The sequence below is a fragment of the Phoxinus phoxinus genome, assembly GCF_949152265.1.
Source record: "Phoxinus phoxinus genome assembly, chromosome: 5".
Taxonomy (NCBI): Eukaryota; Metazoa; Chordata; class Actinopteri; order Cypriniformes; family Leuciscidae; genus Phoxinus; species Phoxinus phoxinus.
This window is the reverse complement of record NC_136880.1, coordinates 21,230,265-21,256,175: the sequence shown is the minus strand read 5'-3', so window position 1 is coordinate 21,256,175 and position 25,911 is coordinate 21,230,265. Positions and strand designations below refer to the sequence as shown.

The 25,911-nt window shown below is 41.3% G+C and overlaps 1 protein-coding gene across 2 annotated transcripts in view; it reads left to right on the top strand.

The window, feature by feature from the left end:
- pbx1a (pre-B-cell leukemia homeobox 1a) overlaps positions 1-19,201 on the top strand; it is an 88,775-nt gene extending 69,574 nt beyond the window's left edge. The window contains exons 4-10 of one of the 2 annotated variants that reach the window (XM_079611911.1): positions 10,271-10,515; positions 10,747-10,937; positions 11,166-11,301; positions 11,435-11,594; positions 13,616-13,725; positions 15,698-15,787; positions 18,754-19,201. In XM_079611911.1, the coding sequence (XP_079468037.1) occupies positions 10,271-10,515; positions 10,747-10,937; positions 11,166-11,301; positions 11,435-11,594; positions 13,616-13,725; positions 15,698-15,787; positions 18,754-18,846 (1,025 nt within the window). In that variant the 3' untranslated portion in view covers positions 18,847-19,201. The remainder of the gene's footprint in view (positions 1-10,270; positions 10,516-10,746; positions 10,938-11,165; positions 11,302-11,434; positions 11,595-13,615; positions 13,726-15,697; positions 15,788-18,753) is intronic. The other variant, XM_079611912.1, reaches the window with a different exon arrangement.
- The last annotated feature ends 6,710 nt before the right edge of the window (positions 19,202-25,911 follow it).

The window sequence follows — 25,911 nt, the reverse complement described above, 5'->3', positions numbered from 1 at the left end:
GGGCCCTATCTTGCACCCAGCGCAATTGACTTTGTACACCGACGCATGTATCATTCCTATTTTGCACCCGCGCACAGCGGACTTTTCCCTCCACAGACGCACGTCGGTAAATTAGGAAATGAACTTGCGCTCGCGGGGGCGGATCAGCGCAAAGAGGAGGTGTGTTCCGGCGCAAAACTTCCATGGTGCTATTTTCCAGTTTTAGAAAGCAATTGCGCCACAGACCAGGAAAAAAACTGTCTAAAGACAGTGGCGCTTTGCGCGTTAGTGATATGGTATTTTAAGGGCGCGTGCTTGGCCATAATGTTAACGCGCATCCACTTTGATTCTCTAATATAAACAGATGCAGCAGTTTTCATTTTTGCAAATCATACATTATTACAAGGAAAAAATATTAACACACAAGGGAAATCATTGTTGTGTCCGTGAAGATGTGAAAAAGATCTATCTAGATAAAAAAAATAAAAAAAATCTAGATTAGGCTACACATTTACTATACGCCTGTTTAACCGAAGCTGATTTGGGTGGGTTTCTCCCATCATCCCCAATGTCACTTCTCTGTGTTTTACGACCCTGACGAGAACGTCGGTTTCCTCGGCTGTGAACCGCTCCTGGCGCGCGCTGGCAAATCCGCCGTTATAATAGCAATCCGCCATGAAACAAGCGCGCCTGCTCTTAAAGGGAATGTGAGAGGACGCTCTGATTGGTTTATTTCACGTTACGCCAAACCACACCTATGAATAATGAAGCTACTTCAGACCTACCTCTTTTAGATTTGCGTCGGGCGCAAGAGTCATTTATCCCGCTGGGAAAATAGCAACAGCGCCGGGATCCGCCCACAAAGTTACTTGCGCTTTGCACTTTGACACTTGCGTTTCAGATCGTTAAAATAGGGCCCATTGTTCCTCAGGCCGCTTTCTGTGTGTAAGCAAATGGGCTTTGGGTACACACCTAAACGCATACACACAAAATGTGTGCTGTTTGGAGAGTATTCATGTAAACACAGTGTCTTAAGTAAACGTACACAGCTGAGAAAGAAAACACCGTGTGTAACAGTATATTGGAGCTGTGCATTAACTCTTAAAGTGACAGCAGCCTAATAAACCTGCTGAAGTCTGTAACTACTGATAATCAAACAACAAATGACCGGAAAATCACTCACTGATCTGTCCTGAATAGCTTAAGTAGCTTTATAGCTTTTTAGCTTTAAGGATTAATCTATATTTAATGTGTACAGTAATTTATTAATTTACGTGTACAGCAGTGTTATTTTACATTTGATTATGCAATTTGTTGTTGAAAATGCTATTACTTATCTGAATACCACTGTTAGTACATCTTCCTGAAAAACGTAAAACACTGTTTATTTAATTTGTATTTTCGTTCTGTTGTATTTATTTGTCAATTTTTTTGTAATTAGTTTATTTGCTCTTATTGTATTGCTGACTGTTCACTTGTCTTGTGTAATTACTTTGATGCCATTTACTAGTTAACTATAGTTAACCATTTACTAAGTTATATTCGTTTATGCTGAAGTATCAAAAATTGGGAAATTTGTATTGATATTTAAAATTACTCATATCATGAAATAAGACTTTGATCATATCACCCACCAATAATCGTGTTAAAGTATCGGGATTTTAATTGACCAAAAATGATTGTAATCATGATTTTTGCCATAACCGAGCAGCCATAGGGTTTTATATATTTTTAACCGTTGTGACCATAATTTACAACAGCTATTGTACATTGCTTAATGGTAAGGGTTTTTTCTTGTCTTGCCAAAATTTTCACTGGCGCCACCACAACAAATTTATATATATATCCCTGTTAGTAACTAAACCTAACAAAAATTAGGATATGTCATAACACTTGTCTAATAATATTAAATTGTTAAAATGCATGAAACTCAAAAGATATGTTAGAAGGTTTACTTTTATATATTTTCACGATATATTCTAACCAAGGCTTGTGTGAAGCAGCAGTAAAGCGTGGTGTGGTTAGATGCTTGTTGGCTGACTGCATGAGTCTGCTTGGAGATCTCAGGTCTCACGTTACCGTATTGACTGCATCTGGAGAGGCTCCAGGGCCCAGCGCTGGCTGCCAGTGCCAGTCCAGGAAGGCAAACTTTCATCATCCTTGTCAGGGCCATCACAAGCGCCTTGTTTGACCATACATCTTCCTAATTGTGACAGAATACTTCAACATCATTAATTAAACATGCTTTCATTTAAGACGCTCACAGGGAGTTGAGGCCAGGGAGGGGGCTGGGCAGTACGAAAACACAGCAGCGCCGGGGCGGCTTGTTTGCATTTTTTTTTAGTTTTTTTCTTTCTTTTTTTGTTTTGACTGGCTGGCTTTGTGGTCGTGTCTCTGTCTAGTTTTTTTTTTTATGGGATCGTGGTTGTGTTCAAGTAAACACCAAATGACAAAATGAAGTGGTTTGTAAGAGGCTTTCACAACAAGACAGTAGATTCAATGCATCAGAATGTTCCCCTGTCATCAGTATATTATGTATCTTGTGTGTGTGTGTGTGTGTGTGTGTGTGTGTGTGTGTGTGTGTGTGTGTGTGTGTGTGTGTGTGTGTGTGTGTGTGTGTGTGTGTACATTCGTTCCGGTGCAATTAACACAATGTAATGTCATTGATAGGGCCTCCTCCATCCACAGATTAATTATAGATGAGTACAGAGAGAGGTGGGAATTGTCTCCTGTCACCGTTCAATTAAAACATGCCAGAGAGGGACGATTGCTTAATCTCTGGCTTTACATAGTCAGGCTAGACACATCGCTGTAATCTCGCTCAGAAACAAATACACTTTGACTATGCGTGTGGTTATATATTCTAGTAGAATGAAGTAAATACATTTTCTAGGTAAAATAATACATTTACACTAATATAAAAATAAATAAAGAATGTTAAATTGGTCAAAAGTGACAGTAAAAGATTTCTATTTAAAATATATTCTGTTCTTTCAATACATCAAAGAATCCTGAAAAAATATGGTTGGAAATATGGTTCACCAAATTATTAAGCAGCACAACTGTTTTCAACATTGATAATACTAAGACGTGTTTACTTATTAAGTCACCATATTTAATACATATACCTTACTGCTTTTTTAGATGTTAGTACAACTTTTAGCAACGCTGAACATTTCAGCAAAATTGTTCAGACGTTCTTCTCCAAGGAGGTTTTACAGAGAACGAAAGAGCCACGAGTCTGCTGTGTGCCATATGTCTGTCTTTCTGATACAAAATCAGGCCAAATCCTCCTGTCTCAACAGTAATCCATTCCACTCTTTGACTCCCAACTTAATTCCCTGAAGTTGATACCAGCCTTGGTTTAGACATTGAAAAGATAAACCCCCTGACTAAACCTAGCTCGAAGCCCCTGACTGCGTTAACGCCTCGTTTCGCCTAAACGAAACACTTTTTATTGCTCCAAAGGAGGATTACAAGACTGTTCAACCTTGTGATCGAGCATACATTTGAAAAAGATTACAATTTCACAAACATGAGGAAGATGTGAGTTTTGTCAGGATTATCACGGGGAATACCAGACCCGCTTGGCCTTGTTGTAGAAGTGAGGAGAGTGAAATGAGGTCTTGTCGCGGGTTCTAGATTGGCAAATCAGCTGTGAAAAGGGAAACGACTGCTTGGATGGTGAAAAGTCTGTGAAATCGTCCATTAGAGACTTCTAAAAGCTGTCGAAGTTCATGGTGCTAAATAACACATGCGAAAAGGAAAGAGAGAAAACCAGAAAGAGAAAGATTGGGTAAGATGGGGTAACGTCCCTCCCACCTTTAATTTTCTTCTCAACATGTCAGTAAATTTAATCTGAACAATGGTTATGCTCTTATTTATTTTGGCATGTCATCAGAAAATTACTTTTTTTTTTTTTTTCTTTTTTTTTTTTTTGAGGATTAATATATATTTGTCACTGGTGAATGTTTATATTTAGATTTTTTTTGGGGGGGCAGGCATTTAGATTGATAGAGTTGTAATACTTTGATTGATTGATTGGTTGATTGATTGATTGATTTATTGATTGGCATTTGGAGCCTCAGAAATGAAGGTTGGCAGAAGGTCACCAAGTCTAGTGTAGTTGTTACTATGATAAGTAATTTATGATTTATAATTTTTTTATCTTTTGTTCTTTTTTGGTATTTTTTCACCCAAATTAAATAAACTACAAAATAAGATGCATACGATAATTTTAAAAAACACATTACAGCTGGGACACATCTCAATAGTATGGCTGTAACCTAATATATATATATTTCCCCTAATATATTAAATGATACATCATTATTTTATACATGCTAAACTCCTATCTTATATGTTCTTATCTATTGGTGAAAACACATTGGCCACGTACACACTGCAGCTAAATTTGAATTTCAATTCACCTTTTAGTAGCCTACTTACTTTTCAACTCATCCTATTCTGTACGTACACAATTCAGTAATTTACGGGAATGACTGTCAACCGCATTCTACAACCGAATTAACCCCGAAAAATCCAGGTAGTGACAACCGCATTTACAAAAATTATACACAGTGTGTACGGAACCAAACTGAACAGCTAGTTGTTAATGACGTAGTTTAATGTGCATCAGAAATGTTTTTTCTCTTAATGTGCAGTGCAAGAAATCACAGGGAAAGCGGTACGAGCCTTGACTCATTTGTTTTGCCAGATCTAGCTAGACAAACAACGAACAAGAGCAAGCCCAAAATAAACCGAAATAAATCCAAAGGTTTTATGCTGAATTTTTTGCAGCCAAGCTTAACTCTTTCCCTAGCCTGGGAAAACCCAGACCACTCTCAGTTGTAACTGAGTAAGGGTCTGGCAAAGCTCCATAGACAATTCATTTCCACAGGGGCGTCACCAACGGACGTCGGATAGATCTAAAACCAATCAGAGCGATGAATGTCATGACGTATGCAGAGCGACGGAGAAACATCTCGAGACTCTCAGCAATTCTCTGTTTGTGTTAACGAAAATGACTATTTTAAATCGCTTGAAACAGACGCGATAGCTGATTCGAACGAGTGATGTTGTGATGTTCCACGGCGGCATCCATCTCTGTAATGTACAAAATCTGCGTCACCGTCTCTGCTCTGTCGTCATCGTGTAAAGCCCGCCCCAACGTTTCTGATTGGTGCCGCGATTTCGACGGATTGGAAATTGGTTTCAATGGGCTCTTTGCCAGACCCACTTGCAGAGCAAATATAAATTTGCCGAGAGTGGTCTGGGTTTTCCCAGGCTACTCTTTCCCCGACATTGACGGAAATTTTCGGCTTTCTGTGTGTTCACCGTTATATACGACAGGGGGCGCTATTACGCAACTTCTGAAAGAGAACTGAATCTCTTGATCAAAACGCAGGTGAAGAAAAAGCAGAAACAAGCGATATCACATGTAATATTCATATTTAAAATAATGCCATCATCAACATTTAAACAGCATATTAAATCAAAACTGCCTAAAGTTACTGAATGTAATGTCGACATTTTTTATGAAACTTACCCACATTAAAGTGTCGATACAAAAGAATGCATTAAGCTAGAATAAAATGTTTTTTTGTCATTGTTTTATTTATTTTTAAAAAGCAGAGTGTCTGTTCTTTTTTTTTTGATATATTGCATATTCAGATATTCATACAACAAATTTTTCTGGGGGCCGTGAACATTTTGTGTAAATGATCAAAAATGCTGGCGGTGGCTGGCAACCTCTTTTTTTTTAAAGAGTTCAACAACAAGCCAGAAAACGCTTATAATGAGAGGACATGGCAACACTGCAAGAGAGCGCTCTGTGAAGCAGGCTTTCTAAGTATAAGCAAAACACGACGCCTCTGTCGACTGTGCTGTAGTTAAAATTGCAGAACATAACGAGTCTTTAGTCGCTATATTTATATATCTATTTGGTCAGAATAGCGGATACCGAACACTCGAGACGTCAGAACCTCAGCTGTATTTCTTAAGGGGGTCGTCTTACTCCATCTTCCCCTACAGAGAGAGAAAGAAAGAGAGAATGATCTGCTCCTCAGAAAACTGCTAATGTTTGTCTGCGGGTGGTTGAGTTCAGCTCAGTTCACATCAGCAGCGCATTGGGCACCGACCACACACACACACACACACACACACACACACACACACACACACACACACACGCGCTCACAGGGCCGGCAGCATTACGGCCTAATCGATTGCCATGCCATTACTGAATCAAAATAAATAAAGTGCATTGCATCGGTTTGGGGTAATTAAGCCACAGCAAAGTGAATTGTATGATTATCCGCATTCATTGTATTTATTTAATATATTTCATGCATTTAATTGTGCACTGGAGGATATGGTTGGAATGAATAAATCATTATTTGCCTCATTAGATTTCCTCTCCAGATGAACGTTGCACACTTCTGGGCCTGGGTTTCTTTAGTCGATGCCGTACACCAGTCACGTTCCACTGTTGCTGTCTCTTTCTATTATAAAGGCATAAAAGACTTGCTCTTTCTCTCTGGTTTTGAGCTATTGATATACACTTGTGTTTTTTTTTATTCGCTGTGAAATAGTTGGGTGGGCAGACAGTTGAGACGAGCCTGAAATTGGACAGACGTGGTTATTTGAAAAGCAGAGCAAGATGGGTTGAAAACAGGCTGAAGAGTTGAAGCGAAGAGTTCAAGAAAAAGGAGCACTTAAAGAAACACGCATACTGTTCAAGTGCCGCTGAAGGACACGCTAAAGAAGCAGGATGTTCGCTGTACTGCCAGCGTTCTCTGGAGAAATCTGGCCTCGCTAACCCGTGGCCTGACCTCTTGACCTCTGACGGCCCCTGACATTTGCAGTGGGAGTGAGCTGATTGGAAGAGGCTGGGCTGATTGGGTTGGGGTTTTGGAAACGGATCCCCCTCCGCTGTCATCTTCAGAATGATGTCACAGGAACGTTTGCATTGGCTTTACTGCAGTACATTGCAACAGCAGCTCTGGTTTTGGAGCACTTTCCTCGGACAGCTATATTTATACTATATCTGAATATATGTAAGTGTGAACTCATGAATACATAGAAAAACAATGCTTAATGCAAATAAAATACAAATCATACAATTACATAGTTGGAATAGTGTACTTTTAAAAAAGAGGGGAAATGCTTCCTATAGCTATCTCTTTTTTGGTCACTAGGTAATTTTTTTTTCATTTTTTTGTTCAAAGGCCGTATGTATTTGATCAAAAATACAGTAAAAACTAGGGATGTATCGGACGATATACTGTATGTTCATTTTTCCTTCAGCTGAAACACTTCAGATGCGCACTGTTCGCCATGATGGTTTTGAATTGCTTGAAATATGAAATATAGTTTAGTGCAACATGTGCTGTCATATAGGCTACATAAAATTGTAATGAGAACATTATAATTGTGTGCTTGGGACATGGCGTTTAATGGTGAGACTTTTGTTTTTGTAATCAGGCTCTCAAAAATTATAAACAAATTTGGATTTAGATTTATCGGCCAATATATTGATTATCAGCTTTCAAATATAAAGCATTATCGGTTATCGGTATTGGCCAAACATTTCTGTAAAAAGTGTCATATTGTGAAATATTAATACAATTTAAAATAACTTTAAAAATATTGTTTCTACATTGTTTGTAGAAACTGGTGTACTTTTTTCAGGATTCTTTTATGAATAGAAAGTTCAAAAGAACAGCAAATTGTAATCCTTTGTGACATTATAACTGCCTTTACTGTTTTTTTATCTAGTTAATGCACCCTTTCTGAATAGAATTATATGTTGTTGTTTTTTTCCTAAAAGAAACCTTTATTTGAGCTCTAACTTTTGAACAGTAGTGTACATATGTATATGTATATTTAAATTAGATTTTAAGAATAATCAAATAAGCAATTCCTTAAAATAACCAATGTTGATATGTGTTTGGTCACCACTTGACGTCCACTGTTACCGTAACCAAGACAGAACTGTTGCTTTATACAAGTAGTATTGGTTTTATTTACATTTAACATTACCACTGTGGATCTTTATCGTCAAGCTTTTCTTCTTGTGAAATGTGTGGATGGTTGTTTGTAAATCAGGATTCGTGTGCTGTCTCAGGTTGCTCTTTGTTGAATCAATGGCTAGTGCAGGTTCTGTCTGCTGTCGGTCTGCCGTCCCTGAACAGAACAGAAGGAGAGACATCTAGTGGCACACAAAGATACAACAGTTTATCATGGTCTAATAATATAACCGCACAAACTCCTCTGAGAGTCCTTCTAAACTCTTCTTTTGTTAGTTTAGTAATAACCAGACCCACACAGAATCTTAAACATCCTCCACTCTTTGCATGTTTGTTTCTTGCTAATTTGATTCTTTCTGCTACCAATAACAGTGTCTTACTCCTAGCTACATCATTTACCAAATAATTGTTACCATATTTTACATTTAAATCAGGATTTGGAATAATTGGACCCGCACTGGAGTTAAATGTTGTAGTAATGTAGATGTTCATTCATGCACTTACCTTTGTAACACAGCCAATATAAACAGTGATATTGTGTATCACTGAAATCAGAGAGATTCAAAGAGTAGATTAATTGTATATTGACTTAAGTTGGAAAAAAGAAAGATTTCCAGAGAGACAGTTATATGAATATAAAGAAAAAGGCAGCAGTGTGGTGGGTAATAATCTAAGTAATAATTTAGTATAATGCTTTTAATAATACTAATTTAATGCCTTTACTCACTGGGTAAATATCACAAGATCAAAAAATGAGCTCTGATATAATAATTTATTCTAACTTATAGTGCAAATCAATGAAATGATGGTTTTATTATCTCATGCCCTGCCAAGATCAGTGTATAGTTCCACTTTTTTTTTTTTTTATCACAAAGAAGAGAGCAATTAAATTGAAGGCCATATATCATTTCTCAAGCTCCATGAAAGCTCATAAGGAGACAGTGAGATGTTATTATGTTGATTTCATTGCAGACATTTACTTTAACTTGACCTTTATGGAGATCACTCATATTAAAGTTTTGCACAATTGCTAAGACACTAAACCCCGTTCTCTGAACCAAGGCCTAAACGAATTTGTCGAATAAATCATCATTTCCGTAAAACTTAAACAAGGTTTAATGTGGACAAAGTCCTCAGGCTGGACCGAACATGAAGACATAATGCGGAGGCACGATGAATCTCTCATTAACATTGATTTCTCAGTTGCACAACATTGTACATATAGTGTACTTTAACATGCTTTTTTTTCATTTAGAGTTTTCTTTGACCGTTCGCATTTCAACTACTGTATTTTCACAGTATGCAAGTGCTGAATATACAGACATCCAATAGTTTACAATATTCAATACAATGCTATACTTGCAGTACACACAGTATACTATTTATTCACCTTAGTTGGAATTACTATACTTTTTTTTTACGTAATTGCATATTTTGTTTACTGTATATGGTATACTTAGTTTCTTGGACCTTATGCTCTGGATGCTGTCTAATGAATGACCTGTAGTGTTCATATATTGACTGGTGTGTGTATATGATCTGAAAGCATTGTTTGATTTTGAGTGCAGGTGAAATGGTTTTGAGGCGATTGTTTGGTTTTGCCAGAAGAGTTTTGTGAATGTAGTTTGACGATTTGGTTTTGTGTTTAAAATGGATGAAGGTGAAGGTTTCATGAAATGTGTCTTAGCATAGCAATTGTGAAAAACTGTATACATTACATATTTATGTGCTTCTCATTTTTGAGTCAAGTCACCTTTATTTATATAGCGCTTTTTTACAATACAGATTCTTTCAAACTAGCTTTACTGTGTGATAACAGGAAAATACTGCAACAAAGTTTGTTTTGGCTGTACAGCAGCTCTAAAAGAAAGTAGTGTCATTGTCCAGCTTAAGTACGTTCAGCGTTGATTCATTTCCATTGTAAAAATCATTAGTTATTAATTTAGTACATTTATCTAAACAGCAGCTCTGGAGAAAACCGTGATGTCATCGTCCAGCTCAGTTCAATTCTCATACAATTGTGTCAATGCAGGCAGATCAATGATATTAAGATCTCCTTGTGTTGTATTGAGAAATTGCAAATCTTAACTTAACTAAGTTAATCAGAAATGACCTCTACATGGTCATAAACAGTATAATATATCAGAAGATGGTCCTGTATGAAGCTTTCAGGATTTTATTGATGACGACGTAAGGCTGTTTTTAGCAGTTGAGCCTACAAAAACGACTCAAGTTTTTATCCTCTCTCTTTTTCTTGACAGTACTCAGTATCCGTGGAGCTCAGGAGGAGGAGCCACCAGATGCTCAACTCATGCGATTGGACAACATGCTGCTAGCCGAGGGCGTGTCCGGTCCCGAGAAAGGAGGCGGGTCGGCTGCAGCTGCCGCCGCCGCTGCTGCAACAGGTGGTGCCGGGTCCGATAACTCGGCCGAACACTCGGACTACCGGGCCAAGCTGACCCAGATCCGTCAGATCTACCACACAGAACTGGAGAAGTATGAGCAGGTGAGAGAACAGAGTCTGGAGGAAAACAAAGTCTCCTAGATCTGACCTATGTAAATTCAAATGTTTTAAAAACAAAATGCTGTAGGCCTTAGCACACCCCAAAAAAAGAAAAGAAAAGAAAAAAGACTCATACTCTTCTCAGGATAGGATGTTTGTCTAGGAGAGCAGCTCCTGTAGTTATGCTACATGCACAGAGACTGATCCTTGTGCCGCCCTTCTGTGCATGTTCAGGCGTGTAATGAGTTCACCACCCATGTGATGAACCTGCTGAGGGAGCAGTCTCGCACTCGGCCCATCTCCCCCAAAGAGATCGAGCGCATGGTGAACATCATCCATCGCAAGTTCAGCTCCATCCAGATGCAGCTCAAGCAGAGCACCTGCGAGGCGGTCATGATCCTGCGCTCCCGCTTCCTCGACGCCAGGTCTGTATGAGTGTATACGTGTGTTTTGTGGGTGGAAGCATCTCATACATTTTGCGAGATATAAAATATCACAATTTTATGAGTATCTCACACAGCAGGTTCAAATGTGAAGGACTTTCTAAACACTAGCTTTGAATCATGCTGGCTTTGCTCTTTCCCTTTCTCATTCTCTCTTTCTCCTTCTCGCTTTCTCTTTCTCTTTCTTTCTGTTCTGTCATTTCCCATAAGACGAAAAAGGAGAAACTTCAATAAGCAGGCCACAGAGATCCTGAACGAATACTTCTACTCCCACCTAAGCAACCCGTACCCCAGCGAGGAGGCCAAGGAGGAGCTGGCAAAGAAATGCTCCATTACAGTCTCACAGGTGTAACCTTCACCTCATACAGTGACACAGAATACATTGATTGCTTAGACATTTGTAGTACAATGAAACATAAGAGCTCTCAACTAACATTACAGTTGAATTCTGATTTAACCATTAATTCTTGTTTTCTCAGGTATCCAACTGGTTTGGAAATAAGAGAATCAGATACAAGAAAAATATTGGAAAATTCCAGGAAGAAGCCAACATGTACGCTGCCAGAACCGCCGCTACCGCAACCAACGTCTCCACCCACGGCAGCCAAGCCAACTCGCCTTCCACACCAAATTCAGCTGGTGAGTATTGCAGCAAATCCACGCATTGACAACAGATGTGCTTGTTTTTCATTGGTCTTCAACAGGTTTGTAGAATGTGGTGCAGAAATGCCAACTTTAATGTCACCAACTGGCAAAAAAGAAGTTTGCCATGGTAATGTTTTGAATATTCCACAATTGAGATCCAATCCTCCTCTTCTTTATCTACAATCGGCAGCTTGACCTGCAGCACAGCTCATACAAAACTCCAAAAATGTATCCTCTACTAATCTCTGCTTACTATTTCTCTACTTTTTTTAAACTTTTTTTTCCGCCAGTTGGACTTAACAGTTATTTGCCTAAAATGATATTTAGCTTTATCTAGATTCTGGAACGTATGCACCTAAGGTATCAGTCGGCTCGGTCACTGTTGTCTGGTTGACCTCCTGGATGTCATTATGAAGAGATGGTCAAGCCATTTTGTCATATAGCCTTGAAGTGATTAGAGGTCCATGTACATTTGATTAGTGCCCTGCGGCTTTTAAAGCGGAAATTAAGTTAAGCCCTGCTCTCTCTTAAACATCTAGGGCATCTTGCGTTGTCTCCTCCATTAAAAGACAAATAGCATTCTTTGATTCCTTGTGTGACTCAATTAGCACATCCTGAATGACTTGGCTGTGGCCGTGTACAGTAACTGTACTGTCCATCTTAGATATCACTGTAGTAGTATTAATAATCCCTTCTTCACCCATTGTTGTTCTTGAAACACTTTAATAGCTTTTTTTTTTGTGCTAAGGTAAAGGTGCGATCACATTAGCTACATTTCTGTGAAATGTCTATTGTCATAATGTTTTGATGGTTTTAGAGGGATTTGGGTATTGGCCAGCCAGCTAAAGAACAGTAAACAACCTTAGGCAGGTTCAGCAGGACTGTTCCAAAATCTAGTGAGCTTCCTTGCTGTCTACTTTCTATATAGACAGCACCCTAATTAAAAAGGAACCTGATTTAGTATGTTCTCTAGCATTGAAAAAAATATAATGCTTATTTGAAGCGCACTGGAGACTGGACTAGACAATTGATTTAGGGCTGGGCGATAAATCAATAGTTATTTATCAATGTAAATAAAATAAATACACAATATTACTGATGATAAACCATTGAGTAGTTTTCTATATTTAGCCAACATATAGAAGATCAGGTGTGTATCGCTAAAAAGTCTGCGTATTCCGTGTGTTTGTGTGAACGAGTGGCACAGTTTCATCTACTACACATACTCAAGCGCATGAGATGCACACTGTTTTCATCTCATTTCCTCATATTTCGTTTGAGAAAAGATATTGTCAAATACATTGTACATTCAAATGTACTTCTCAAAGTAATAATAATAATTATATATTTGTACTTTTTTTAAGGAATATTACACAAGCAAGATATTTTTTTAATCCGTGTGTGCAGCACTAATTAATTGTAATATTTTGATTACATTCTAAAATATTAATTAAATTGTTAAGGTTTTATGAATTCATTTCATTAAACTTTTTTTTTTCATAAACCACAAAATCAGAATCCAGAAAACAAATAAATAAAATAGATTTTTAAATGAATAAATATAGCTTACTCTGTGTAGTTTATGAATGAAACAAATTATGTTTACATTCATGTCTGACAAACGCTTGGAATTAATTTCCTTCCCCAATGGTTTGAAATGAATACTGTGATAAATACTGATATTCAATATGGAAGAATATTGTGATTAATATTGCCCGGCCCTAAATTGATTCCAACAGAGTTAATTGGCATGTTGCTAAGCTAACAGATATATTAGGTACTTTTAGATACTAAATGAATCGCTTTATATTAATCATAATTTCTCTCGACTCATTCTGAGCTTGGATCTTGCATTTGGAACAAAGCCTGTGTGTTTTTTCCTCATATAACCCTCACTTAAATGAACAGCTCTGCACTACTAACCCTCCTTACTTCAGTCTTACTGTTGCATGACTGTTTCTTGTCTTTATCTATCCCTATCTTTCTCTCTCTCTCTCTACCTCTCTTCTTCTTAGGTTCCGCTGGCTCTTTTAATATGAACTCCGGGGACTTGTTCATGAGTGTGCAGTCTCTGAATGGGGACTCATACCAGGGGGCCCAAGTGGGGGCCAACGTTCAGTCACAGGTAGGGAGTAGCGCTGAGAGAAAGGGCAGATGACCGTAACTAATTTCATTCAATTACACCCAATCACACATTGTGCTGTGGTAATGGTGGTCCTTATTACCCAGCTCACAAAATCACGTCACGGCTGCGGTTTGCCCAGTGGGCCTGGAACCATTAGTACTCCAATTCTTTTGTTATATTTATTGAATTTCTAACAAAGGAACCTTAGGAAAGTGCTTCTGCCTTTTTGTGGGGTGCTTTTGTTAATTAGGCTTTGCTTTTCGCCTAAAACCCCTTTTGCAAGCAGGCACATGCTGTTCCTGAAATCTAATCATTTGTTAGCCAATATTTTCAAGGGAACCTTCTCCGTTAGTACCGAGTGTCATGTCCCTGTCATAACTGATCAAATAGTCAACATCTTGTTATATATCCATGTCACAACAAAGTTCATCTCTCAGCTCCAGCCCGCTCATCTTAGTGTCCGGCGCGTGTAGATTTCTGCTCAGTCGTGGCTGACATGGCGGTCCTCCTGACCTTGAGAACGGACTGGGGTTACAGTTTGCCTCCAGCAGTCGTACACTGCTTCGTGGCCATTGTCAACTTCCGAATGAATAGACCATCAAAGACAGTCTTGGAAACAATACAGCTCTTGTCAGCGGGATTGCGTATCTGTCATGCTGTCACGTCCGCCACCGTGGCTGCCTGACCTTGCCCGGCACGCTAGCATCCAAACACGGGGCGCTTCGGTTTGTCCCCTTTTTTGACGTTCGTAATGTTTTCCTCCCATAACGAAGCAACTTCTCCGAAGGCTCGGGGTGCTTCATGAATATTCAGTGCTGGAATCCCAGAGGAAATCTTCTGAAATGAGTTCATGTGCTGCAAGAATTACATGAGAGAGATTTTACATGAGGTTATTTAGTGTGTTTTGATAGAATTGATCAAACTGTAAATTGTATAATTTTATATGTATATGTCTGTATATGCTTTTAATTTGGGGTGTCAAGCTATTCAAATTTTGTATCTAAGTAATGCATGTCCCGAATCGCATATCAAATTTGGCTGAGAAATTACCCCCAAAAGATAATTTAAAGTCATTATTGTCTTAAATGAGAAAAACATATAATCAAACATTACAAAAAGTAGCTTGAGAAAAAAATATTTTATTTGATTCAACATCGAATTTACAGGTAATAAATGTGTATTACAAAAGTTTTTGTGTAACGTTTATTGCGCATAAATGTTTAGGCTAGCTGTGGCTTTACAGGATTTTTTCTTTTGCAAATTTGAGATAAACAAAAACAAAACAGACAATATTGTGTCTAACATATAACACAATTTTATCTTCTTATTTATTGAACTGTTGTATAAAATCAATATCACATTTGTACTCATGCTATTTGAGGCAGAAACAGCACTCGTATGATATTGCACTCGTTACTCGTGTGATATTGCTTAACTATTTCATATTATATAAATATAAGACACTAACTCATACAGGGGCATTTTTGCCCTGATATCTTGAATTTTAGGGTCATTCTAACACAATGAGTTCATGTTCGTCACCAATCAACTGAATGAAATGTTAACCTACGTAGATCTGGAGCTGGGTGGGTGCGTTAAATGCATTATTTCCATAACTAATTAAATTAATGCCTAAATCAGCACCCCTATTTTTTATATATACAGTATATTAATTATAATTTGTATATTTGTGGTTTGAATTTTTCATCAGATTTAATTCTCTAAAATCACACATTCACATTATTTGTCAATTACGTTGTAAACATGGGTTTATTTTCTCGTCGGTTCTGGAACAAATTGTGTCCTTTGTTTGATATCTGCAGCACAAACATTTCATTCAACATTTGATGACCTTTTCGGTTGCCAATATCCTTTTGATATCAGGGTGACCTTTTCTCTGCACAGACGTCTTTGTTTTGTATAGTTTTGTCTGACCGTGTCTTTTGTTTGTGTTGTGTTCTTCTGTCTGCAGGTGGATACTCTTCGCCATGTTATCAGTCAGACAGGCGGATACAGTGAAAGCCTCGCTGCCAGTCAGATATACAGTCCACAGGGCATCAATGTAAGTCCATACTTGGCCTCTTCAATTTGATCTTCTCTTCTTTTGCTCTTGTACCTGATTCTCAAGACCAGTGCCATTAGCTTGATATAAAAAAAATGTGGGGATGGTAAAAAATATATATTATTAAGGAGTCTCTTATTCTCACCCGAGGCTACATTTATTTGATCAAAAATACAGTAATATCTTATTACATTTTAATATAACTCCGAGGTCCGATAAATAAGGTCAAATAATTAAAATAAGGTCCGATTAACAATTTTTGAACTGATCAGTATCGGCTATCCTAAGCTCGATCCTTTACTTTACGTCAGCTGTCACGCTGGTGTCGTACAGTAGGTGGCGGTATGCACCTTCAAGTGGGTTCGCCATTAAAAGGAAAAGATGCTCAAATGTGCGTGCGAGAGTGACGCGTGAAAACCCATATGCGAGAACCAATGAGGTCTGTCCTAGCTCATCACACTCACTTCCGAGCTTCTGTGTTTAGCATATTTAATGCACACTTTTTTAATGAATCACTCGTAAGTCATTCATGTTCCCCGCAAGCACAGTCTTAAATGAGTTAAATGAACGTAAAGAGTTGTGAGAAAATGGGCTGCATGTCAGATCCACGTCATGTGCGGCAGGTCTTAAAGTGACAGCACCCTAATAAACCCACTGCTGTTTGTCATTAAGAAAGAATAATCAAAGAACAAATGAAAAAGAGAAAATCACTCACTGGTCTTGAATTAACTTTTGTACCTTTAATAAGGATTCATTTATATTTAATTATAATTTATGCATGAAGACTTTGGAGTGTTTGATAACTTATTAAATGTATGTATATTTCCTATCTGTTAGACCTAAAAATCTTAAAGCACTGTTTACAAGCTTACAGGTCAGGGCACAGGTAAATGTGACATTTATTATAATGGGTTTATGTGAAGATTTGTTTTAAGTTCACTAAAATTAAGTTATTTTTTAAAAGCCTAATAAACGTAAAAAATTATAGCTTTTAATTATGCTGTAATGCTGAATACAGATAATTAATGGCTAAAATTGAGAATTATTTTTTTATTTCATACACACATCAATGATACTGGCCTTCTTTTACAAAAATAATGCAATTAAACAAATAATTTAAAATACAGGCGATACTATATTTATGTTGTTTCTTTATTAATTTGGAGATTAAATGTGAAATTATTACAATCTAAAAATATATCGAAAATTTGCATGTTATGTGCGATTAATCGCAATTAATTACAGAAAAAAGATTAGATATTTTTTTAATCAATTGACAAGACTAAAATATATAGATACTCTCACATTCGTTATTGTAATATTTGATTATAATATTTTGGTAACACTGCTCACCTAGCTGCTCTAGCTTGCCTGTTGCCATATTGATAATGGTGCCAGTGGTAAATATGCACACCAAGGCAACCGTAAATCATAAATGATCAGTGTCAGCGTTACCATGGCTCCTTCAGCCACATAAACACCAACAACATCAAAGAAGCCCAGATGCAGGTGCTTTTCTGACCATCAAACTCATTGAAGGCTTTCGATTGTGTCCTCCACCACAGCTCTGAGCGCACATTAAAAGAATTGTGTTAACCAGAGGAGACGAGCAGCTCCAACCATCAGTTTTGTACTGGGGGAGGAGTGTTTAAGAAGAGGGAGAGAGAGAGAACGAGAACACAAGCGGCAGAGGCCAGCATGTAAAATCCACAGCGACAAGCCGTGTCGCCAGCAGAGGAAATTGATCAGACAGTCTCAAGGGAGGGCTGAGTAGAGATTTGGGACAGCAATCCAAGTGCATTGGTCATATCACACATCTGCCACCTTAACAGCACTGACAGGGAGCCAGCAAAGTGTGAGGAGGGGAAAAAAAGGGGGAAAAAAAGACAAACACACTAACATGGTCTCTCTAAATAGCTGGCTTGAAGCAAAGCCGAGTGTGTCCTGTGGAAGTGACCCAGCGCTTCTGTGCCATCTATGGCAAACTCGCAGGATATTTTTCTAGTACAATGACCTCGTTTATTCCAAAATATCGAGGAAAATTTCATTTCTCAATTCACAACCCCTTTAAAATGTTGTCCCGTATTAAGGTAAAAATCGTAAATTGATGCAGCCAATTGATTTCATGTCCGTATCAATAATTAAATCAACATTATTTTACACATGAACACCATCAATTAAAAAAAGAAGAAAGCAGCAGCAGCATCCTGAACATTTGCATCGTAACGCTGTGATAATGTAGCCAGAGAAAGTGTCTCAATCTTATTTAAGACAGAATTCACTGTCTTAAATAACATGATGTTTTTCCTTCTCCACCCAGATAAGTTATTCTCCTTTTTTCCCCCGGTTGTGAATAATGACGGCCTGAGACATAAAGCGTTTATGTGGGGGAGCTTTCCTCTCGCCCATGCGCTGTAATTACGCCTTTGAAATAGACATGGGGTGTCACCAAAGCTGAAGATTTGAAAAGTTTTTTTCTCTCCTCGCTCTGCTCTTTCTTTTTTTGATTACAGACTGCCTCTATCTAAAATAACAGGCTGGGAAAATAAGAGGCTGCCAAAGCCCATTTCTAGTCCTTTTTCTGATGGCATGGAAATTGCTATTAATGCCCCAAATGCTCTTTAGGCAACCTGTCTCCAGGACATGAAATGGCCTCCATTTTAGGTGCCCATTATACTTTCATTCCTTTAGCCAATGTGATAATTTGCAATAATTGATTCCTCCATCATCTGTCTTTTGAAAATCGGGTTCTGGAAATGACTCGCCATGACTCGTAATATGCAGCATAATGTCGTTCCTTTTTACCGCCCTCACTTTGTGACTCACTTTCTGCAAAAGTGTGTTTATAGTGAGGGAATTCATTACAGTCGCTATTTCGTTTCGCACACGTCTTTTCATTCGGATGAGCGTTGTGTTTTGAAATGTAGTCTTCACCGTTTTGTCTTTTTGCTTTTTCCTCATGAAAGGCGAACGGCGGCTGGCAAGACGCCCCGACACCCTCCTCAGTGACCTCGCCCACGGAAGGACCCGGGAGTGTCCATTCCGACACCTCCAACTGATCAGCGCCATCCATCCACAAAAAGCGTGTGGGATCTTCAGACTGCTCTCGCTAAAGATCCAGCGATCCACCCTCCGCAGATTCGGATTAACGTCCCACATGGTCATACACAATCATGCCACACCACCATGGAACATTTGGGATACTTTACAAGATTTTAGAAAACAATTATGAATTTGAAAGTTTTAAAAAAGAAAAGAAAAAAAAAGATGTGTTTGTACAGTTTTCACAGTGTCTTTTAGGTGGCACGGGGCGACTAACTAACCTGTGACTGTTTCAGTCTTATGAGGCTATTGTTTATGATGGAACAACCAGTCGTTGTGTTTCAATTTAAATGCTTCATTCTACCTCTCAGCAAAAAAGAAAAAAAGAAAGAAAAATGAGAAAACAACAGTCTTTGTTTTCTAAAAAAAAAATAACGTCTCAGGTTACAACTGTAACCTTTGTTCCCTGAGAACAGGGAACGAGACAATACGTCATCGACGCTTTGGGGAACGCCTCAGGCGTGACAGGTGTCTGAAATCACAATCAAATCACGGCAATCACATTGACCGGCGACAGCCCGTGAATCATTACGTGAATGATTAACGTGCGACCTGGAAGTATATAAGGGCGCCTTGCAAACATGACAAATCATCCTTCGTCTGAAGGGACTGTTTGGTAGGCAGGCCCCGAGGCATGGCAGGGAGACGTATTGTCTCGTTCCCTGTTCTCAGGGAACAAAGGTTACAGTTGTAACCTGAGACGTTCCCTTTCGAAGGGAACTCGACAATACGTCATCGACGCTTTGGGGAACGAAATACCCACTCCGCCATGCTGAGGGGAGTGCATGCCAGGAGGCAGTGACAACTGTCAGAACCAGCAAATTCAAATGAAATGCAAGAACCACTCACCCTCAGGTCACACTGGGCTGTCAGTGACAGCATTCCCTACGGTCATAGCCCAAGCTATAAGCCTAACAGGAGGAACTCCAAATATGTAATCCGAAGGCCTACCTGGGCCTGCTCAAAGGCCTAGGACCACAACTTCAATTTAGAAGGGGTCCCTTCTAGGGAATGTGGCTAGGGAACCCGAGGGAACCCCAGCCAGTCACTATTCGGGGGAATATACCACCCGAAATGCCACCAGGACGGCCTGACCTGGTGTCACTACGTCGGACACTTCAGTCTGGCCAAATTCCTGTCTGTCTGGAGACAGAGCCTCTGGACATTTGCCTTAGGTAAGGCATCCAACCCGAGGGACTGCGAAGCTGGCAGTGAACCCTCAGCCCGGATCTCAGAGACGGGATATCCCGGAGAGTATGACTCAGCATAGTGCTTTACAACCCTTGCTAGAGAGGGGAGTTTCTCTACTCGATCCATGGATCTACCCAGTGTTTGTGTTTGAAACACTGAGGAGGCCTGTGAAGGCCTAGGGGCTGATCTAACTGGGAGGCCTCACGAGAGGCCTACGACCATCTGACCAGACTCAGGAGTCCAAACACTCATAGAGACCCTTAGTGAGGGGAGCAATGGACCGACTGGTAGGAACCAGGCTGTAGGCAGAGTAAGAAGTTCCCGGAGGGAACCAGAAGCAGAGGATGAACACTTTAGTTGAGCCAGGGCACGAGCTCGCTTTTAGCAACGGCCTAATAAGGCCAGCTGAACTGATAGCAGGCGGCCACTAGCTTCCAGAACCCAGCATGGTTGGGGAACCACTCACAGGGAGGCCTGGAGGCCTACTACCTGACAACCACAGTATGTGGGAGCTCATAACCAGGAAGGCCTGGTGAGGCCTGTAACCTGATAACCACAGTATGTGGGAGCTCATAACCAGGAAGGCCTGGTGAGGCCTGTAACCTGATAACCCCAGTATGTGGGAGCTCATAACCAGGAAGGCCTGGTGAGGCCTGTAACCTGATAACTCCAGTATGTGGGAGCTCTCATGACCAGGAAGGCCTAGTGAGGCCTGTAACCTGATAACCACAGTATGTGGGAGCTCATAACCAGGAAGGCCTGGTGAGGCCTGTAACCTGATAACCACAGTATGTGGGAGCTCATAACCAGGAAGGCCTGGTGAGGCCTGTCACCTGATAACCCCAGTATGTGGGAGCTCTCATGACCAGGAAGGCCTGGTGAGGCCTGTAACCTAGCGACCACAGTGTGTGGGAGCTCAAAACCAGGAAGGCCGGATGAGGCCTGTAACCTAATAACCACAATATGTGGGAGCCCACATTCAGGAAGGCCGAGTGAGGCCCGTAACCTGACATGTGGAGACTCATAACCAGGAAGGCCTGGTGAGGCCTGTAACCTGATAACCACAGTATGAGGGAACTCACCTTCAGGGAGGCCTGGTGAGGCCTACTACCTGATAACCCCAGCATGTGGGAGCTCATGACCAGGAAGGCCTGGTGAGGCCTGTAACCTGATAACCACAGTATGTGGGAACTACCTTCAGGGAGGCCTGGTGAGGCCTACTACCTGACAGCCACGATACTTGGGAGCTCACATTCAGGGAGGCCCGGTTAGCGGCCTACCACCTGATAATCACATTATGTGAGAACATGCCTTCAGGGAGGCCCGGTGAGGCCTACTACCTGATAGTAGGTCAGGCTAGCTGTCCAGTTGCCTGTCCTTTGGGCTTGCCTACAGGGAGGCCTGGTAAGGCCTACTACCTGATAGCCACCGTAAGTGGGAATTCACCTTCAGGGAGGCCTGAGGAGGCCTACTACCTGAAAGTAATCTTAAACAACTGGTAGCTAAGAGCCCTGAATCTGGGTGACGGTTCGAAGGCGGCCTGCTAAGGCCAGCCCACTGGGGACTCGCCTATCAGGGAGGCCTGGTTGGGCCTACTAGCTGACAGCAAGTCAATCTGCTCCAAAGGTACACTGTTGGGAATCATACCACACCAACAAGTAAGTCCCACAATGTTGGGACTCACTTCCGAGGAGGCCTGTTTAGGGCCTACTACCCATCAGTGAGTCAACTGCCCGAACCACCAAGGCCAGCAACACTTTTTTGAAGTGAGCTGGCCTACAGCGCCCACTTGGGGGCTGCCCATACAGGAGGCCTGCTGAGGCCTACTACCTAATGGCGCAGCCTTCGTTGGCAGATAAGCTGGTTACACAGCGCCTACAGCATTCTGGTACCTAATCACATTGCCCATGGCAGTGTACTCAGCAAAAGCGCTAGCACCCTTTGAGCAAGGGGAGTACAACATACGCCACTCTGCCTCAATGGAGGCCCCAGAGCCAGGGGCCTACCATCTGTAAGCATGGGCGTCAGCTCATGGCAATGCTCTGGCCTCAGGGGAGCGTACTTCGACCAAAAAAGAAGTGAAGGCTAGAACTTTCCGCTCAACCCGAGCCATAGTGGTGCGAGGTAGGATAATACAGAACTGAAAGTGAAGGACTCAGACCTGCCCTGTATCACAGGGGAATACTCTCCACCTCACCCTGAGGTTTACCAGGGTGCGGGCCCGCCAGTGGCTCTAGGGGTGACAGAAAAAGTATCTGTGCCCAACCTAGGGGAGTGGGGCTTGTTTGTGAGCCAACCACCTACAACCCGACGCTTGAGCAGTAGCTCAGCGAGGTGAGTAAAGCCTATACTGGCAGCCCATATCCGTATGCTAGTTCTGCACGGCAGGGTCGGGCAGACAGACCCAGCCTCTTCGTGAGGCGAAAGGCGGCCTAACCCTGCTCAATAAAGACACATTGTACCGGGGAGGCCTATTTGAGGCCTAACCCAGGATCTTTATAAACCATGCCTCTGCACCACGCTGCATTACACTTGTCGCCCCAGAATGCAGAGAAGGGGGCGGGCCTTGGCCTAACGACTCCCATTGGAGGAGGCTGTCATACAGGGATGCTAGGAACCTATATTCACACAGTGAAGGCTCAGAGGCAGAAATGCTTAAGCAGAGCGCCTCCACTATCCCTGGCACAGCCTAGGCCAGCTACAGAGGCGGCCCTGGTGAGGGCCAGCCTGCAAGCATAGATCTACCTGAGGGCTCGGAGGAGCCACAGCCTTACTAGAAAAATAGTTATTATTTCATACAACTGGCTGCAGAATCGCTCAGCCCACTGAAAACCCAAACAGAGCTCAAGGGGGCGATGTACTCAGGAAGGAAGTCAGACGGTCCCATGGACCGGACATAAGATCTATCTGAAGCACTAGCGTCAGTCTATACTCCAAGATAAAAATCCTATGGGAGGGAGACCAACTACTCTACCCTGAGGTGGCTAACAGCCCGAGGGCTAAGATAGTCGTTCTAGCCACCTAAAGGGGGACTTCAGGGCCCTAATAATCCAAAAATGTACCTTACATGACCCCATAGCTCTATACAGGGAACGAGGTCTGTAGAGAGATAAATTTTAGTGTTAGTTGCACACAAATTACTCTTAAAGAAGACCACTCAGCTCACCTGCGGCGTGCGAAGTGAAGACTTACCAGACAGTTCTTTATGAACATGGGGTCTACCACCTATACATGCCTGAAAGAGGCACTCTCCTAACCAAGCAGAGGCAGGCCAACAGAACATTGTTCTAACCATGAGCCCAGCCTCAGGCCTGATGTAGAAAGTGTCTGGGGAGTCGGGGAAGAGAGGAGAGGGCTAAGATATAATCACGCCCTCAGGGGGAGGTGATCCATGCCAATGCTGTGTGCAATCGTGCTGGATCACCTCCCTCAGATCCCTCTTCTTGCGGGAGTTGCACCTCTACAGCGATCTACTCCTCCACGGAGGAGGCGCACGAGAGGCGACACTGGCTCTCTGGCCCTGTCTAAGGTCCCCGGACCATGATGGGCCAGGCCCTCCCGTCTGTCTGGGTGTGGATACGGATCTCAGCGGTATGTATTTGTCCTAATACAGCTGAGCGCGCCCTCGCCTCTCTGAACTTTCCAGCCACCGCCTACACGGAGGTGCCAAAAAGCTCAGAGGGCGAGGGCGAATCGAGGAGAAAGACTTTCTCTCTTCTCCCCGATGTCGGCCAGGTTCACTCCGTGGCGCAGCTCAGTAACCGCCTCAGGGGCCCCACCCCCTGGACGAGATCCCCCAGCAGATTGGCCTGGTGTACCTGCAACACCACCATGATGTGCAGGGTAGCACCGGCCTGACCCGCTGGCGTGTATGCTCTGCCATTCAACTGGCAGGGTTTGAGCTCTCAGTGTAGACGCCTGTCCAGACACGAGATAGTTGCAAACGTCTCGTCAATGGGCGGCATCGACACATACCCATGCTCTCCTATCACCTCAACATCAGTGAGACTAGCCCGCTGATGTCGGTGGACACGGGCAGAGTATGGGTTCTTCCATGTCCTCTCGATCTCAGTATGAGATCGGGAAGAAATGAAAGGCTCACCTGAGCTAGTGGTTTTATGACTGAGGAAAAAACGCTCTCATAGTGAGCGATTTTCCCCCCACGTTACCATAAAACCACCAGTTCAGCATACACGGGGCAGGGTGGCTGAGAAGATTGATTATCACCACCCTCATCAGCCATCTCCTGTTTGTCCGGAAAAGCACTCACTGCTTAATCTCGTCAGCCGCCGCATCGCTTGAGAGGATTATACCCCTCTCAAGGCGATCGGCGGGCTTCATCTGGGATCCCTTTTTTTTTTTTTTTTTTTTTTTTTTTTTTTTTACACCCAGATGCTGAGCCCTCTTCTCTCAAGGAGAGGGTCAGACGAGATCGGAGCGTTCTCAAAGAAAAACGCTCGCAATTGTACAGGCAGTTCCCTCAAGAACTGCCTGTGCGCGCTCTTCCTCCAGACAGAAAAAGCACAGTTGAAAACACTCAGCCTTCTCAGTGCATTTCATAAATACCTGATTTTCAAAAGCGGTTACAGACAAAACAGTCCCTGAAGACGAAAAGATGATTTGTCATGTTTGCAAGGCGCCCTTATATACTTCCAGGTCGCACGTTAATCATTCACGTAATGATTCACGGGCTGTCGCCGGTCAATGTGATTGCCGTGATTTGATTGTGATTTCAGACACCTGTCACGCCTGAGGCGTTCCCCAAAGCGTCGATGACGTATTGTCGAGTTCCCTTCGAAAGGGAACAACAGATACCACTTGATATTGTGCTTGGGAGGAAGCTCTCCTTATCGGTACGATCAATTATTATTGCCTCTTTTGTTCGTTCAATAGTGATATATTGACTTTGTTCTGTTGTTTATTTTTCAAAAGATCCTCCAATATCAATTCATCTGTATTAATGTATTTCCTTTGACAATTTGTTTGCCCTATAAAAACTGATTTTTCGTATAAATCTGTGTATAAAACGTGAAATAGGATATGTGACCCTGAACGACAAAACCAGTCACATGGGTAAATTTTATGAAATTGAGAATTATACATAAGCTGAAAGCTGAATAAATAAGCTTTCCATTGATGTATGGTGTGTTAGGATATGACAATATTTGGCCGAGATACAACTATTTGAAAATCTGGAATCTGAGGGTGCAAAAAAATCGAAACATTGAGAAAATCACCTTTAAAGATGTTCATTTATGTTCACGATTGTGCTACATTCACTCACAAAAATAAATGTTTTATATATTGACGATAGGAAATTTACAAAATATCTTCATGTAACATGATCTTTATTCAATATCCTAATGATTTTTGGCATAAAAGAAAAATCTATAATTTTGACCCATTCAATGCATTGTTGGCTTTTGCCGCAAATATACCCTTATGACTTATGACTGGTTTTGTGATCCAGGCTCACATATGTGGAGGTCACTCCATTGACCAGTTGAAAGCTGATTATCATGTTTTCCCCATAAAACCATCAAAAGCTGTCCATTAGATAAAGGTGAATGCTTGCTTTTATCGTAGAGAGCAGTCCAAACAACTCTGTCGTCGTAGATTTCATTTGGAGTCATTTCCTCACTCTGTTTGTTTTTGAGGACACCGTCTGCGAGTCGATGAAAACATAACTGATTCCGGAAATGGCGGAAGCATCAAGTCATTATGCTCTATAATGACATTTCCTCCCCGCTTTCACTTCAGATTGCTTTCAAACGCTCCCTTATTCCCTTTCTCCCTTAAGTGAAGGAATTTGACATAAAGAGCAATATATT